Raw genomic sequence first — 16,665 nt, forward strand, 5'->3', positions numbered from 1 at the left:
GGGACCAGCCTTGGGCTCGGTCCTCTTTATAATATACCCCCGGACATCGTTCGTCCAGGGTGGGACCGGCCTTGGGCTCGGTCCTATTTATAATATACTCCCGGACATCGTTCGTCCGGGGTGGGACCGGCCTTGGGCTCGGTCCTCTTTATAATATACCCCCAGACATCGTTCGTCCGGGGTGGGACCGGCCTTAGCGTGCGCCCTGCCAGGTATTTGTTTATACCCGGGATACCCCCCGCAAGTGAGCGGAGACGAGTCTGGGGTCACTTGAGAAAGATTAGCATAGTTTTACAACACCTCTTTACGACGTTTTGCACACGCCATTTTCATTATTTGAAAAAGGGTCGCCCTGAGGCGTACATTGTTTACAACTAAAATATCAAATTGGGAACCGCTTTCCTGACTACTGATAGTATTTACGGAGATGTTCCGCATTCCAGGCTCGCGGGACTTCCGAGCCATCGAGCCGCTTTAAGCGGTATGTCCCGGGGCACACCTCGTGCTGAATCTTGTACGGCCCCTCCCAATTTGGGCCCAGAACCACCACTCCCGGATCTTGAGTAGCAGGGAAGACTCTTCGCAAGACCAAGTCGCCGGTTCCAAACTTACGGGTTTTGACTTTAGAGTTGAAGTGTCGCGCGATCTTGCCTTGGTACATCTTCAGCTGCACCTGCGACTCTTACCGGATCTCTTCGATGAGATCTAGTGATTCTTGGAGTAAGGCGTGGTTTTGGGCGGGGTCATACGTGTCTCGTCGGTGGGACGGGATGGTCATTTCGATCGGGATGACAGCTTCGCATCTGTAGACCATAGAGTAGGGGGTGTGTCCGGTTGACGTCCTCTCGGTCGTCCGGTAAGCCCATAGTACGCAGGGCAGTTCCTCGGGCCATTTGCTCTTACAGGCCTGGAGTTTTTTCTTCAGCGTCCCCTTCAGGATTTTGTTCACAGCTTCTGCCTGCCCGTTGTCCTGGGGCCTGGAAACCGCGGAGAAGCTCTTCACTATACCGTGCCTTTCGCAAAAATCCGTGAAGTGGGCGTTGTCGAACTGCTTCCCGTTGTCGGACACGATTTTGTGGGGGAGGCCACACCGACACACTATGTTATTGATGACGAAATCTAAGGCCTTTTTGGAAGTGATTGTGTTCATGGGCTCCGCCTCAACCCACTTCGTGTAATAGTCCACGGCCAGGATGGCATACTTTACCCCTCCTTTCCCGGTCGGGAGGGATCCGACGAGATCGATCCCCCACACTACGAAGGGCCAGGGGCTAGTCATCAAGGTTATCTCTATCGGGGGTTCCCGTGGGACCTTCGCGTACCTCTGGCATTGTTCGCACTTGCGGACGTAGTCAATACAGTCTTTCTTCATGGTTGGCCAGAAGTATCCTTGGCGCAAGATCTTCTTGGATAGGCTGGGCCCAGCAGTGTGATCTTCGCAAAAACCTTCGTGCACTTCATGCATGATGGCGCTCAGCTCAGTCCTGGACACACACCTGAGTTAAGGCATGGACAAACCCCAGCGATAGATTTTTCCGTCCATCATGACATATCGGTGGACTTGGTACTAGAGTTTCCTGGCTGCGGTCCGGTCGTTTGGAACTCCCCCGGTAGACAGGTAGCGGATGAGCGGTCCCATCCAGGAAGCGGAGTGATCGACGGTGTGGACTGCGGGGGCCCTGATACTTGGGACGGGGAGATGGTTGACGGGGACCAGTCCGGCCAGCTCTGCCTCGGCGTCGGTGGCCAGTTTTGCTAGTGTAACCGCGAAGACATTTTGCTCCCGGGGATCTGGCGGATGGAATGCTTTGTGAATGCCTGTATCATTTCCCTCGTTTGAGTCACGTAGGCCGCCATTCTCTCTCCTTTAGTCTGATATTCCCCCGAGATTTGTCTGACAACTAGCTGGGAATCTCTGTAGATTTCCAGGTTCGCTGCCCCTACCTCCCGGGCCAAACGCAGCCCGGCTAGGACAGCTTCATGCTCCGCTTCGTTATTTGACGCCTTGAACTGGAAACGGAGGGCATTTTGTAACTGGTGCCCCTGCGGTGATACCAAGATGATCCCGGCCCCGGCCCCATTCTCATTCGAGGCTCCGTCCACGAAGACTTTCCATACGGGCGCCGCAGGGGCGTCGGGAATATTGTCTTCCGGAGGCACCCCGGAACATTCAACGATGAAATCGGCCAGGGCCTGTCCCTTGATGGACACCCTAGGGACGTAGGATATATCGAACTGGCTTAGCTCCATGGCCCACTTCAGGAGTCTTACCGATGACTCGGGCTTCTGTAACACCTGCCGCAGGGGATGGTTGGTTAGGACCTTTATGGCGTGGGCCTGAAAGTAAGGTCGAAGCTTTCGGGATGCCATCAGCAGGCAGAAAGTCAGCTTTTCGATCAATGGGTACCGAGACTCAGCGTCCAGCAATCGCTTGCTTACATAGTATACCGGGAGCTATGCCCTTTCTTCCTCTCGTACCAACGCGGCGCTGATCGTGTGCTCAGTCACGGCCAGGTATAGATACAGAGGCTCCCCTTCTACAGGTTTTGCCAGGATTGGGGCTTGGGCCAAGTGTTCTTTCAGCTTACGAAAGGCCTCTTCGCATTCGGGTGACCATTCGAAACGCTGGCTTCCCCGAAGAACGTTGAAGAACGGGATGCACTTGTCCGTGGCTTTGGAAATGAAGCGGCTCAAGGCGGCTACTCGCACCGTCAGGCTTTGTACGTCCTTATGCTTCCGGGGAGAGGCCATATCAATCAGTGCCTTAATCTTATCTGGATTGGCTTCTATTCCTCGGAAACTCACTATGAAGCCCAGGAACTTCCCGGAGGCCACGCCAAAAGTGCACTTTTTGGGATTCAGCTTCATCCCGTACTTCCGGATGACTACGAAAGCCTCCGCCAGGTCATCCGAATGTTTCTAGGACGTCTTGGACTTGACCAGCATATCATCGATGTATACCTCCATGTTTCACCCTAACTGGGCCCGGAACATTTGATTGACGAGCCTTTGGTAAGTTGCTCCGGCATTCTTCAGTCCGAAAGGCATGACTATGTAGCAGTAGATTCCCTTGTCGGTTTGGAAGCTGGTGTGCTCCTGATCTGCCACGTGCATAGAGATCTGATTGTAGCCAGAGTAAGCGTCCATGAAGCTCAAGATCTCGTATCCGGACGTAGCATCCACCATTTGGTCGATCCGGGGCAGCGGGAAACAGTCCTTCAGATAGTCTTTGTTGAGGTCCGTGAAGTTGATGCATGTTCTTCACGTCCCGTTCGGTTTCGGCACCAAGACGGGATTGGCCAGCCACACGGGGTACACAGCCTCGCGTATGAAGTTGATGGAAGACAGCTTCTTAACCTCCAGCTTAAGGCCTCGGCCCTCTACGTCCCCAAAGGCCTGCGTTTCTTGCGGACCGGGGTCGCGTTTAGGTCAATACTTAACGTGTGGCAAATGATATTGCGGTCGATCCCAGTCATGTCTGAGTGAGACCAGGCAAGGATGTCCTATTTTCCTTTAACTTGGGCGATGATGGCGGCCCGAACGTCTGCCGGCAGACCCTTTCCGACTTGGATGATCCGGGTCAGATCGGTGTCGCTGATGCACACCTCTTCTATCTCGTCCATTGGTTCCAGGACGCGGTCGTCCCCTATCCGCGGGTCCAGGTCATCTTCTTCCCGTACCATCCTCTCAGCAGGTGGGGGGGGGGGGGGGGGGGGGGATCGGTTCGACGAAGTCCTCAATGGGTTTGTCTCGGATCATGTATATGGGCCGAGCCGACACATGGTAGCACTTCCGAGCGCTCTTTTGGTCCCCCCGGACAGTTCCTACTCCTCCGCTGTCGCATGGGAACTTCATGCAAAGATGGCGGATGGAGGTGATGGCTCCGAACTCGACCAATGCGGGTCGGACAAAAATGACATTGTAAGCGGTGGGGCAGTCCACCACTACAAAGGGGCAGAACTTGAACGAGTGCTGTAATTCACTCCCCAGCGTAACCGGCAGCTGGATCTTTCCCATGGGGAGAAGATCATCTCCGTTGAAGCCGTAAATCTGGGTCGGGCACGATGCCAGATCCGCTTCAGTCAAGCCAATGGCGGTGAAAGCGGGCTTGAACAACAGGTTGATGGAGCTTCCGTCGTCCACCAACACGCGGGACACCAACTTGTTGGCGATCTGAGCATCTATGACCAGCGGGTCGTGGTGCGGAAAGTGGACATTGCGGGCGTCGTCCTCCATGAAGGTGATGGGGAGGTTTATCAACTTAGGGCGCTGAGCCGGAGCCTAGACAAGGGCGCACACCTCCTGATCGTGGTCCAACTCGCTTAGGTAGCGCTTTTGGTCATTCCTGGATGGCCCTCCCAGGTGAGGTCCGCCCGAGATGGTGGCCACATGTTCGTCAACTCGAGGGGGTGCTGCTCCGGAGGGGTAGGGCATTCCGGGGCCGGGAACCTGCTCGATGGGGGTCCCCTGAGGGGCCAGCGTCGGGGGTCCCTGTGCATATCCTCCCTGGGGAGGGTATGCCCGGGGCGTTCCCGGGACCGTGGGTTGTCCGGGGCTTGCTGACAGGCCCGGGACTCCCACGGGCATCCTTACCCACTGGTGGAGGTGCCCCAGCTTGATCAATCTCATCCTTGAGCTGCCGGCATTCATCGGTGGTGTGGCCCACATCCTTGTGATAGGCGCACCTTTTGCTGGTGTCTCTCAGATTCCTTTCTCCTTTGAACATGGGGCTAGGCTTCCGGTAGTGAACTGCCCTTTCTGTGGCCAGGTAGACGTTCTCCCTGGTGTCCACCAGATTGGTGTATTTTGAATATTGGGGCTCATAGCCCCTCTTTCCCTTCTTGACCGGCTCGGGTCGGTTCTGGCCTTTGCCCGATCGCTTCCCCCGGGAGGGGTTCACGCTCGCCTCAGTCACTCCCGGCTGTGACTTGGGCCCCGACACGAGCCATGCTGTGTCCTGCCGGCGTGACACCATAACCAGAGAAGTGGGTGGATTGGGTCGGGGCATACCCTGAAGTGGCAGGGCCGTACACCGTAGGGGTGTAGCTGACCCCGGGCGCGATGGCCGGTCCCAGGGCGATGGGGGGCGCGGTATAGGACTGTGCCAGTAACTGTCCCCCATATCCCGGGAACGTCTGGGGGACGGGCTGCGGAGCAGGAGGCCACCCGAAGGCCTGGATCTGGGCTTCCTCCCAGTTGATGAATCCTTGGGCCCTCCTGATGAACTCTTCCAGGGTAGTGGCCTTGCTACGCTGAATGTCATCCCAAAGGGGGGACCCGGCCCGGATTCCGGACTGTAGTGCCACCAGGCGCTGTCCGTCGTCCACTTTCGTCTTGGAGGCTTCTTCAGTAAAGCGCTGATCTGCATATCCATCCTCATGGCGGCCACGAACTGCTTGCGGAACGCTGACTGCAGCCCGGACCAGGATTGGATGGATTCCGGCTTAAGTCTCTTCCACCGCTCTTCGGCGGGACCACCCAAAGTGATCGAGAAGCAGAGGCACTTGCCGTCGTCACTGACATGGGCCACTGTCATGAGCCGATTGTATCGGGACAGATGATCCCTGGGGTCGGTGTTTCCAGTATAGGCAGTGAGGCTTGGCATCTTGAACCCCTTGGGGAGTATCGCATCCAGGATGTGCCTTGCGCAGGGCTCTTTATCCTCTTCATCAGAATCGGTGTCTGCGCCTTCTTGCTTGCGAACCAGACGATCCGTGACCTTTTTCAACGCGGCCATCTGCTCCATGAGCTGCCTGGCCGTGTCATCTTCTAGGGGGATTCTTTCGTTCCTCCTGTCGTTGATGTCATTCCTGAGGTCGCCACCTCGGGGGAGGATCTTTTCCTTGCGGGCCCGCTCTTTCCGAGCGTTCAGTCCGTCGCGTAAGTCTATCCGGGACGTATCGTCCCCTGAGCTGAGGGCATGATGTTCCTCGCTGCGACGCCGTTCTCGACGGTTCTTGTTAACCGAGGCACTCGGGTGCAAAGATCTTTCCCGCCCGCCTCGCCCTGGGGCGTGCCGGGGCTGTGCGTTCCGCGGCCGCGTCCCCTGTGGATCGATCGGATGGCCTCGTCCTGGGACAGGGCGCACCTTCTCTTTCCTAGGGAGCGGCCGGGAACGGGTCCCAGCCTTTGCGATAGGGGTGGTCTTTTCTCGGGTCTTTCCACCGGCCTTCTTTCTCTCCCTGTCCGGATTTCCTGGAGCTGGCTCAGGAAACGGCTCCGGGGGAGGGGCCGGTCTGGCTCCTTCAGGGATCCCGGCTCGCTCTTGTGGAGCAGACTGTTGCGCTTCTGGAAGTGGGCTAGTTGCGGGATTGGCTACCGGACCCTACGCGGCTATGAATGCTTGCAGGGCTTGGAGAGATTCTTGCATCCGTCGATGCGCCTCCGCTTGCTCAGCGATCCTGGCTTCCTGGTCCAGGACTTGCTGCCTTAGTCTGGTCACCTCCAAGTTTTGCTGGTTGGGCTCTCCTTCGGGGGTCTCGGGATCCGCAGCTTCGTCGTGGCACTCCCCCTCATTTTCTTCTTCATAATATTCCTCCTCGTTTTCCTCTTCGTATTCTGTCCCACCCTCGTAGTCTTGTGACTCGTCACAGTGAGATGTTTGAGGAGGCGCGTTCTCGGGCAGATCCTGAGGGAGATGTTGTGAAGGCGGCAGGTCTCTGTTGCCCTGCTCTGGATTGCTAGGGTCGAAGGTTGTGTGTCGTGTGTTCACCATTGTAGTAAAGGCCTGACGTTAGCACTAGCTTCCTTCAGCTCTCAATGAAAGCACCAAAGTGTTAACCGAAGTTTTCGGCAACTATATTAATAAATATTGTTGAAGGGTAATAATAATAAAAGTAGAGGATTAACACGGGATTTTTACGTGGTTGGGGCGTTAATGAGCCTTAGTCCACGAGTTTGTAGTATTAGAGCTTGGAAAACCTTTTACAATGGAGTTTATCTCTGTGTTTTGACAGAGTAACTATATCTTGGTTGAAGAGAGATCATTTTTCCAGTGTTCCATAGCCTGTATATATAGGCTTATGGGAACATTAGGTCTGGGCCGGGTATGACCCGGGCCCATAAGAGATATAGATATTCTTGGCCTTTCTAGTGAAAGCCCAATATACAAGATAAAACATACATGAATTCCAAACCAGCTAAGGCCAATAAGTTGACCCAAGAGCTATATCTCGCCCGACAAAATGGTACTTGGCAGATTCAGGGGACAAGACCAGTCAGAGTACTTGGCAGCGCTAATCTGAAACAACGGCGTGCAATCCCGAGGTGGCCTTTTCTGCAAGTGAAAAGTGGGGACAACGCCCACACGGAGTGGGGCGGCTTCAGGGTCCTGGACGCTTGGTCCCTCCAACCGGGGAGGATGTGATCCGGGTTCGTTTACCTTTGTCCCTCTTCATTTACCACAGGTCCGAACCGTACCAGGGTCCGGGACGGGGACGCGTATGCCGCGGGGAGTTCGAACGGTCTGCACGTCTCCCGGATGACTGTCCCGGATGACGGGACCCGGAAGACCATACCGGATCCCCCTAATGGGCCCAGAAGTGCACCCTGGGCCCGTACCCCTCTTGGACATTCCCGTACCAAGAGGCCTTGGGCCGGGCCCGCATGCTGAATAGCCCCTGACCATGGGCCTAGACGAATGTCTCGGGTCCACGTAGGAAATTGAGATAATAGTTAGTTACAAAAATAAACTTCTTGATTGTGAAATTAGTTTTGCAAACTGTTGTTACAAAAATGTAAAACTTGTTTACAAAATTATTGTAATTCACTACTCTGTAACTACATTTATATATATATATATATAACAAAGTGTTTTATAAATAATGAATATTTTAAATTTATATTTTTAAGTTGTATAATATAAATTAGGTTCCTATAATTTTTTGGAACAATATTGTAACATATGGAAAAATATAATATTTTTATGTAAATTTAGGTTACGATTTCTTAATTATAAATTATTTTTGTAAATGTTAGTTACAAAAATATATTTCCTAGTTATGAAACTAGATTTGTAAACTATTGTTACAAAAATAAAAAATTAGTTACGAATTTGTTCATAAGTTTTATGTACAAAAACTAATTTTTGTAAATATTATTTACAATTATGTAATAGATATTTACAATTTTGTAACAGATATTTACAAGTTTGTAAACGTTGATCACAAAAAATTGTATTTACCACTTTTATTTATGATTTAAAAGCCACTCCGTATTTACACTTTTGCCACTCCGTGTTTTTATCCAAAATATCTGTAATTTTGTAATGCACCGTATTTTTCATATATATATTTTTTTAACTTTTAGTGCATTTTTGTAGATTTTCCTATTTTTATGGGATTTTTTCCCCATGTTTTGTAATTTTATTAAAATATACCGTATACTTAATATAGAATTTCAATATTGATTTATATAATTACTTTTAGGGATATTTTTATTACTTTATTTTTTTAATTATATATAGGTTTATAATATATATGCATATATATACAATTAACTCTATACATAAAACCATATAATTTCTTCCATCTTATATATACATATATTATTTTTATATGTACATATATAAGATTATATAACAGTACACATTTCTATATATATGGATATATTATTATTGTTATTATATTGCTTTTATATACACATTCAAATATGAGGTGATGAGATTGACTTTCTCTAATTGTGGTGATGATGATGATGATGTCTGAGTTACGTTGTATGTTTTGGATTATTGTTGAACATATATATATGTCATTTAATTTCATTTTAAATAATAACCAGTTACCACTATAAAAATAATTTTGGATTTTTTAGTAATGTGGCGGTAACCAGTTACCACTATCAATTTTAACAGCAATAGCAAGTACTCGAGTAAATTGTAACTGGTTACTAGCAGATTTGGAAAAAGAAAACAGATCAGAATATAACCAGTAAAGAAGGAGAAGAAGGTAATTGGTTACCCCTATCAAAATAACTGATTGATAACTAGTTACTTAGCCAAACCTAGAAGAAAAAAAAACTTAAAAAATAAAAATTTAATCTCAGAAGTAGAAGAAGAAGAATAATGTGGTAACTGGTTAACCCTATCAAAATAACAATTACTTGGTAACTTGTTACTTAGCCAAATCTTTTTTTTTTTAAATAACTACATCCGAAAAGCAACATAAGATATGAAAATAACAAAGAAGAAGAAGATCGAAAAAGGTAACTGGTTACTTAGGTAGTTTTATAAATAAAATTAGATCTGAAAAATAAAATCAGATTTAAAAACAACTATGAAGAAGGAGAATAAAAAAAGTAACTAGTTACAGCTAGGTTCACAAAAAACTCAGATCTGAAAACAAAACAAAATTGTGATAGTAACTGTTTACTTAGGTAGTTTTATAAAGAAAACCAAATATGAAAAACAAAATCAGATTTTAAAACAACAACGAAGAAGAAGATTTAATAAGGTAACTGGTATAGCTAGGTCCACAAAAAACTCAATTCTGAAAACAAAACAAAATCGTGATAGTAACGAGTTACTTAGATAGATTTGGAAGAAAAAAACAAATCTGAAAAAGAAAACTAGATCTGAAAAAAAAAAAAAATCTGAAACAACAAAGAAGACGCAAAAGAACGTAAAGAAGAAGAAGAAGAACGCGAAGGAGAAGACAAATCGAAGATGGCATTGACGGTGACCAGAGGTACGTCATCCATTTGCCAGTGTGAGAGAGCTCCCCATTGTTGTGAGAGAAAATGGAGAGAGCGAGTGAAAGATACGTGAGAGATGGAGAGAAAGAGGAAAGTAAGAGAGGGAGTGTATTTTTATTTATGGTATTTTGTTCATAGTATTTGATGGGATTCCTATATTTTAAACTTTTTTTTTTTTTTTTGCTAGAATTACCATATTCTGTGACATAAATTTTATGCCCATAGATATAGAAAAAAATTATTTGTTCTCATATTTTTGTAAAGTTATCTTTTCAAAACGACACGATGACTTAAAAATTAAATCAACAAAATTAATAAGCATTAATGACTTTAATTATAACTACATTTATAATATTTGATAAATCACAACTTTCCATGTACCATATTGTCTTATTATTTTTAATTTCTTAAGTTTCAGCAAACTTAAACTTATTTTGACACTTTGTAGTACTTTTCAAAACTTTTCTCAATTAGTTGGAAAAGTTGAAGACAAAATGAAATCCATGAGAAAAGGTGGTGAAGTGAAAGGAAAATGGGATTATATATATTTTCGCTTTTCAAGAAGAAAAGATTATACAACAGCCTTGATTATCAATTTTTCAATCATTATGGAATCTACAGTGTACAGTTAAAATTTTAGTATGCAAAGGAGTAAATTGACTCTTAACTGTGAGAGCTTGTGATCAAAAAGCTTTAATGGCTGCTAGACTTGTATAGGAGAGCCTCAGTTCTCTTCATCAGAATCAAAGTTGTGTCTTTTCCTCAAAGATTCCAATACTTGTTGAGGTTTATCTACTCGAGGAGTGGTATCTTTCTCACAAGACTTGAGTTTAGGCACACTTTTAGCAGTTAAAGTAGGTGACATTATTCCTTTGTTCAGTTCCTTGAGCACAAACCGAGCTGTGGCGACAGCTGTTGCATCTGCCATTGCTGATGCAAGCTTTGAATTATCTTCAACATGTTTACCATCTCCAACTTTAACAGGATCAGGTGAATGAAAGCTACAACTTGCTTTTTTATTGTTGGCAACAGCCTCAGCAGCTGTTAACTTGGTCTTCCCTGCTTCATACTTTTGCATATCATACATGATCTCTTTCTGAAGTTGCTTATCGGCAATCAATATTTCATCAATCTCACTTTTGTAATCCTTGAGAAGAACACGGAGGCATTCCATGAGCGAGCCTATAAGGGGACTGTTTTTGCTTTCCAAAAGCCTCTTCAACTCTATGAAGATAGGAATCATGTTCTGGATGAGGCCCTTTTTGACTGCTTGTGTTATGGCCCTTCCTCTAGCTGCAGCCACAGATGCTGAACCGTCTCCATCTTCTTCGACCTCTGCAGAATCAGATGATGGTCCACGGTTTGCCTGTATTCGGATTTCTTTGCAAGCTAGAATTTGGAAAGTGTCCTAATGTATCAAAAGAAATAAATAACAGACTTAATTTCAACCCCTTCAGAAAGAAAATTGAACCTCAAATTGATAGGTATTGTTTAGGTAGGTAAAGAACCTTTACCTGCAGAACTGAGTGTCCAGTGACATCATCTATATTTAAAGCACCATCAGATGCTGCAGCAAGAATCTCTGCACATAGCTTTGCAAAAGTCGCCAAGAGGTGCTCTGGAGCCATTTGTTTAAGCAAAGAAACATAGACATGCATTCTTTTAGACCTTGATCTGTCATCATTACCTCTGGAAAGCAGTAATGCAGAGACAAAATGTAGTTATGTGTTACATTTTGCAACGTTAATTTATGTAATAGTTCAATATAGACACCAACCTGATTGAAAAAAGTCGGCTTTCAGTTCGAGAGCCATGAGAATCAGTATGTCCACTGTGAGCATGGCAGTCATTCAAAACAAAGATGGCTTCTATGAAACTATTGTAAGCTATAAGGGGTGCCTTGACTGCAGAAACATGCACATAAGGATCAAAGAAAGCAATTTCCACAAACTTAAAATATGACAACCAGAGAAAGCATTGTACAGATGCACCTTTCAAAATATTCCCAAATAGGAAATCAGCAAGTTGCCTTATCTTTTCTGACTCATCAACAAGCGAGAGAAGAAATCTTAAGAACAGAACTCCTCTCCACTTCACGTAGTCCCTCTAAATAAAGGATAAATATAAACATGAATTGGTTTCTGCCTTATTGTTAATCATAAACTTGCAAAGTAGGAAGAACATGAGAAAACAATAACATACCTGCAATAGTCTTGAAAGCAGTGTGAATGTCTGCCTTCTCACAAGTTCACATGGATCACGGAGGCATTTTGTGATCTTTGTTATATAACTGTTGATTTCAATGCAAACTAGTTAGTGGAAAATAAGAAAGAATTATAATCAAAAGACAGTTCTTGTTCGCTTGCTTTAGTGTCAAAGAGACCACTGAAAATTACTTTTAACATTTCTTACCAATCAACTAAAGCAGTATGGTGAATGCAAAAATCTGCCATGACTACTACCAGGTTATTACGAAGGGCTGCACAGTCACTCTTTTCAAGCTCCTACAAGAGCAAATGCCTTGTGAAATTTCAGTATTGAGGAAGGAATATATTAGGAAATGGTGCTTAGTCAATAAGTATTCATATGTACATGTTTATATGTTCAATGTATCTGTGTTCTGAAAAAGTACCCCAGAAAAATGCCTATCAATTTGTGCAAGTATTGCCATTTTTTTTTTGTATACAATGTAATATATTGGCAACTGCATGTCTCCACAAGTTTTTATGTTGTTATTTTTAATAGTCGTGATTGTATTTGTGAGCTGTGGCTTGGAAATTATTATTATTTTTTATTTTTTACAGAAATACCACATGTTAATGATGGCTGTTTATAGAAAACATTTAAAACCATAGAAAAAAATGAGGCTAAAATGATGAACAAACCTGCATAAACAAAGGAATGTATCTTTTTGCAAGTTTCCCATCTGCAAGACAAATCTTCCCCAAAGCCAACCATGATTGAATATATAAAGAAGGGGCTGCTTGCCGGAACGAGACCCTAGGACCTAGTAACTTGTTCAATTTAGGATCAGGATTTTCTGATGTGATTATGGTATGTAAAAGTGGAATGATTGTGCTCATATCGGCACTCGGACAATGAATAATCAAAGACCCAATCGTATAGACTGCCGTAACTCCTTTTGACAATGACTTAGCCATGGCCTTTGCTTTTCTGCTCTTTCTAGCCCCACTTTTGGGTGTGGTAAAGCTGCCATTTCTGTTTGCTTCTGAATTCTCTGAGATGCATTTCTCTAAAATTTTAGAAGCTTTAGAGAGAAGTTGGTTCACCCATTTCATAACGAGTGTATCAGACTCATCTGCACTTGAAGCCTTCCGCTTGCATAGTGTTTTAAGTGCCTTAACATGAGCTTTAACCTGAAAACAAAGGCACCAGTTGCAGGTAACTTTTTTAAACAATAACAGCATTTTAAACAAAATAAAAGCATCAAGTCATACTGATGATACAATTTGATGAGCCGAGTACCTCTGTCAAATGCATATTGAACTCATCTAGTTTTTTAAACAAATTATGGGCTAAATCTGCAGCGGGTTCAGGGGGCAGCACAATAGAAACATTGGAAATTGTTTGCAATAAAAAAACACGATCCCCGGCCCAAGCAACAGAATTTGCTTCTACATCCTCTTCATCTTCGTGGATATCTCCTAGTGTATGAGGACTCTGAATATTTACTCCCATACCATCCTTGTCAAGGAGCTCCCAGTGATGGTGGAGGAACTCCCAGTCCACAGCTTTTGCAACGTATGCTGACACCTCAGACAAAAGAAACCATGCACCAGGTGGAGCCGTCCACTTCTCTATTGGCAGACAATATCTTGACCAAAGAGACTCAGACATCCGTATGATAGTCTGGAGAGCTGTAGCAATTTTGTGCTTTAACTTATTCTTTTTGCCAAGGTTTGTGCATATTTTCTTCACCCAAGGTGCTACCTCTCCATGGCAAATCTCTCTAAGAAGACCTAAAACACCTTCAGGGAATAACAACTCAAAATCCTCTTCAAAACTGCAGATACCATCCCTGCTAGGGGGCAAATCAATCGTCCCAGATCTACATACCCGTTCCAGTACCAGTTCCAGAAACAAGTTTTCACATTCTTCTTGTATGCTGGACTCATTATCAGTTATCAAGCGAGGTACCGAATGTAGCCACTCTCTAATCACACTTTCTTCGGGAGATGTTCTATAGGCCTAAAAGTTTTATAAAACATTTCCAACGTGAGATAAGAAATGGACACCATCTCTCAAAATGAGCAAGCATACTAACTTAGAGGAATCAAAATGAAAATACAAAATTGTACACAATACTACACAATCAGCTAAAAAAACACAAGAAAACACTAAAATGATACATGATTTGAAAATGGATTTACAAAACATTAAAAAAGAGAACAGAAATATTAACACTACAATATCGTAAGATTTTGAAATTGTAACGGGAAGTATATATTGAGAAGCACCACCTCCATAGTTTAGCATAATATGTTTAGTATATCCAATGACAAGACGAGTCAGCACTGATAGACTGTTAGAACAAACCAGTATAGAAGTTATTAGAATAGAAAAACATGGTTATAACTTATTCTATACTTAAATTAATAAATGGAATTGCAAATCAGAAGTGCATCAAAAAATTTCTGATATATGAGGTTATAATGAATCGAGGTCTACTCTAGGTATGTGAACATGAAAAGGTAGTGAATTGCGTGTAAAAACTATCAAGTATCAAGTGATGTAGAGTATAAGAACGAAGTATTTAATGAAACATAACAGAAACCTCTGAAAGGGCTGAAAGTGCAGCTTTCCGTATGCTAACAAGTGGATCTGAACAAGCCATTCCCATAGTCTTTAACAAGGCTCCATGAAAGCCACAGCCAAATAGACATGTTAATTTTGCGACCAGAAGAAGTGCAGCCTTTCTTACCACTGCTTTCTCATCCGTACACCTTGTTCTCAGAAGGTCATTCACTCGACCCTCTCCCCCACTTCCAATCCCCATAACTTCTTTCAACACACTCCGACTCCTACTGTCACCTGACAAAAATCCCACGAGCTGAGACAAATTTGACAAAGCCCGAGCTCGAATTCCGGCAACCACATCCGAACATCGCTGAATCAAAGCCTCTAAACATTTCATACCCCATGAATCCTTTACTTCATTATCTGAATTCAGACACAATGGATCCTTCAATGATGTCACAAGCACCAGAATGAGGTCAGTTGCCAAGAGCCTCAAATTAGACTTTCCTTGGGCCATCTTCATTACATACTCCACAAACCCAATTTGATTTTCAAATTCCAGGATTCGAACAATCTCCATTATCGACTCCACAGCCAAAGCCCGAGGCTCAGATTTCTCTGGCGCCTTTACAACCAAGTACTTGGGAAGATTCACCAATGCTTTCTTAACACCATTGGAATGGTTCGCTACATCCACCATTCGAATCGTTACAAATTCCAGAGCAAACGTCCTCGCCTGAGATTTAAACTGAAGAATCATAGGCGACAATGATTTCAACACCTCAGCCGCCGAGTGCGCTTGGTCACCGTGCTCAGGCCTCAGAACTTCAAGCAAAATCTGCGAGCAGAATTTGCTCAATCTATCGTAGTTATCCAAATTACCGCATACCTCAATCCCCAGTACTGGAATTTCAGCAACTGTTTGAATCAAAGACTTCAAAGTATCGGGAAATCGATCCAAATGTATCAAATTCATAACTTTTTCCAACCTTTTAAGCACAGAAAACAAAACCCTAGAACCAAACTCACTCTCTCCACCCTCATGATCTTCGTTGCAAGTACTCCGACCACGCTTCTTCGCTCCACGACCTCGGGGACCCATTTTCCTCTTCCGGCCAGGCGCAATTTGAGAGGAATGATTCGATTCATTGGGGTCGGGCTGACCCGAGGGCCGATGCTTGAGACAACGACGAATAGAACGGAGAAGTGACAGGAAGGCCATTGGGGTGAAGAGAGTGAAAACAGGTGAATTGGGGCAAAGAAGCATAGAGAGATAGACCTGAGAAGCCGATAGGGAGAGAGGGGTTGAGCCTGAATCCATGGCGGAAGCAAGAGCAGAAACGAGATTCGAGGGAGAAAGAGACTTGGAGGAGAGCTCGTCGTAGAGGCGGTCCATGGGTTCAGAATCATTGTTCAGAAGGGTTTTCAGGTCAGAGAGAGAGGAATCGGAGATAGGGGGTGGTGGGTGTGAATGGCGAATATCTTCGAGCTCTTGCACTATCCGGGATATGGCTTCCTCCATAGCCATGGCTGTTTCGGTCTGAGACTGAAAGCCCAATCCTTCAGTGCTTTTTGAAAATTTGTATTCCCGCTTACTGCTCTTTAATGATTTAATTATTTCGGTGGCATATCTAATTTTCTTTTAAACAAAACAACCATGTAGGGAAATTTGGGTTTTTATGCGCAAGTTTGTATGTTTGATAAATGCTATAATTTAAAAAAAAAAATATTTAGCATATTAAAATTTTTAAAATAATACTACTTTTTTGTATTTTATCCAAAATACTCTTACAATTCCCCTCATTTTTCACTTCTCTCTTCTCTCTTATTTCACTCTCTCTCACCTCACAAAACCACCATCACACAAAATATTATATTTCAAATAGATCTGGGCATGATGTTTGAGTTTTTTTTGCGATTTTTTTTTAGATCTGAATCTTTAAAATCTGCAGAAAATCGACATTGCTCGATGGTGGTTCGATGATGCTCGGTGCCAGCTCGATGAGACCTTCAAAATCATGATTTTTCATGAAAAAATGACTTTGCTCGATGGTGGTTCGATAGTGGCTCGATGGTGCTCGATACAATTCTTGCAAGAGACATAATTTTTCACTCGGGTGTCCGTTTGGGGTGATTTTTTATATTTTGGGTATTTTTTCAAGATCTACACGTTTGACATGTTCATATGCACATTTTTTAAGTGTAACACTTGTAAAA

The 16,665-nt window shown here is 44.6% G+C and overlaps 1 protein-coding gene across 2 annotated transcripts; it reads right to left on the bottom strand.

Annotated features, from left to right (window-relative positions):
* Window positions 1-10,212: 10,212 nt before the first annotated feature.
* LOC133819492 (uncharacterized) lies at window positions 10,213-16,092 on the bottom strand. 2 transcript variants are annotated; one of them, XM_062252758.1, is made up of 9 exons: window positions 14,486-16,086; window positions 13,177-13,899; window positions 12,576-13,067; window positions 12,103-12,194; window positions 11,893-11,980; window positions 11,682-11,796; window positions 11,468-11,594; window positions 11,205-11,379; window positions 10,213-11,098 (listed from the first exon to the last, which is right to left on the bottom strand). In XM_062252758.1, exons 1-9 carry the CDS (start codon window positions 15,974-15,976, stop codon window positions 10,415-10,417), a joined length of 3,987 nt encoding a protein of 1,328 aa, XP_062108742.1. In that variant the 5' UTR covers window positions 15,977-16,086; the 3' UTR covers window positions 10,213-10,414. The 2 variants fall into 2 exon arrangements, with proteins under 2 accessions (XP_062108742.1, XP_062108741.1); XM_062252757.1 differs by having other exon boundaries at window positions 11,468-11,796; window positions 14,486-16,092.
* Window positions 16,093-16,665: the final 573 nt, after the last annotated feature.

Source organism: Humulus lupulus, chromosome 2 (assembly GCF_963169125.1).
Source record: "Humulus lupulus chromosome 2, drHumLupu1.1, whole genome shotgun sequence".
Lineage (NCBI taxonomy): Eukaryota > Viridiplantae > Streptophyta > Magnoliopsida > Rosales > Cannabaceae > Humulus > Humulus lupulus.

What these genes read in the sequence shown, in the direction of transcription:
- LOC133819492 (XM_062252757.1), bottom strand. Translation starts at nt 15,976, where the DNA reads ATGGCTATGGAGGAAGCCATATCCCGGATAGTGCAAGAGCTCGAAGAT. An exon ending in ACATTCCTTTGTTTATGCAG is followed by an intron (nt 12,195 to 12,575) that starts GTTTGTTCATCA and finishes TTGCTCTTGTAG; the next exon opens with GAGCTTGAAAAGAGTGACTG. An exon ending in CTGGACACTCAGTTCTGCAG is followed by an intron (nt 11,099 to 11,204) that starts GTAAAGGTTCTT and finishes TTGATACATTAG; the next exon opens with GACACTTTCCAAATTCTAGC.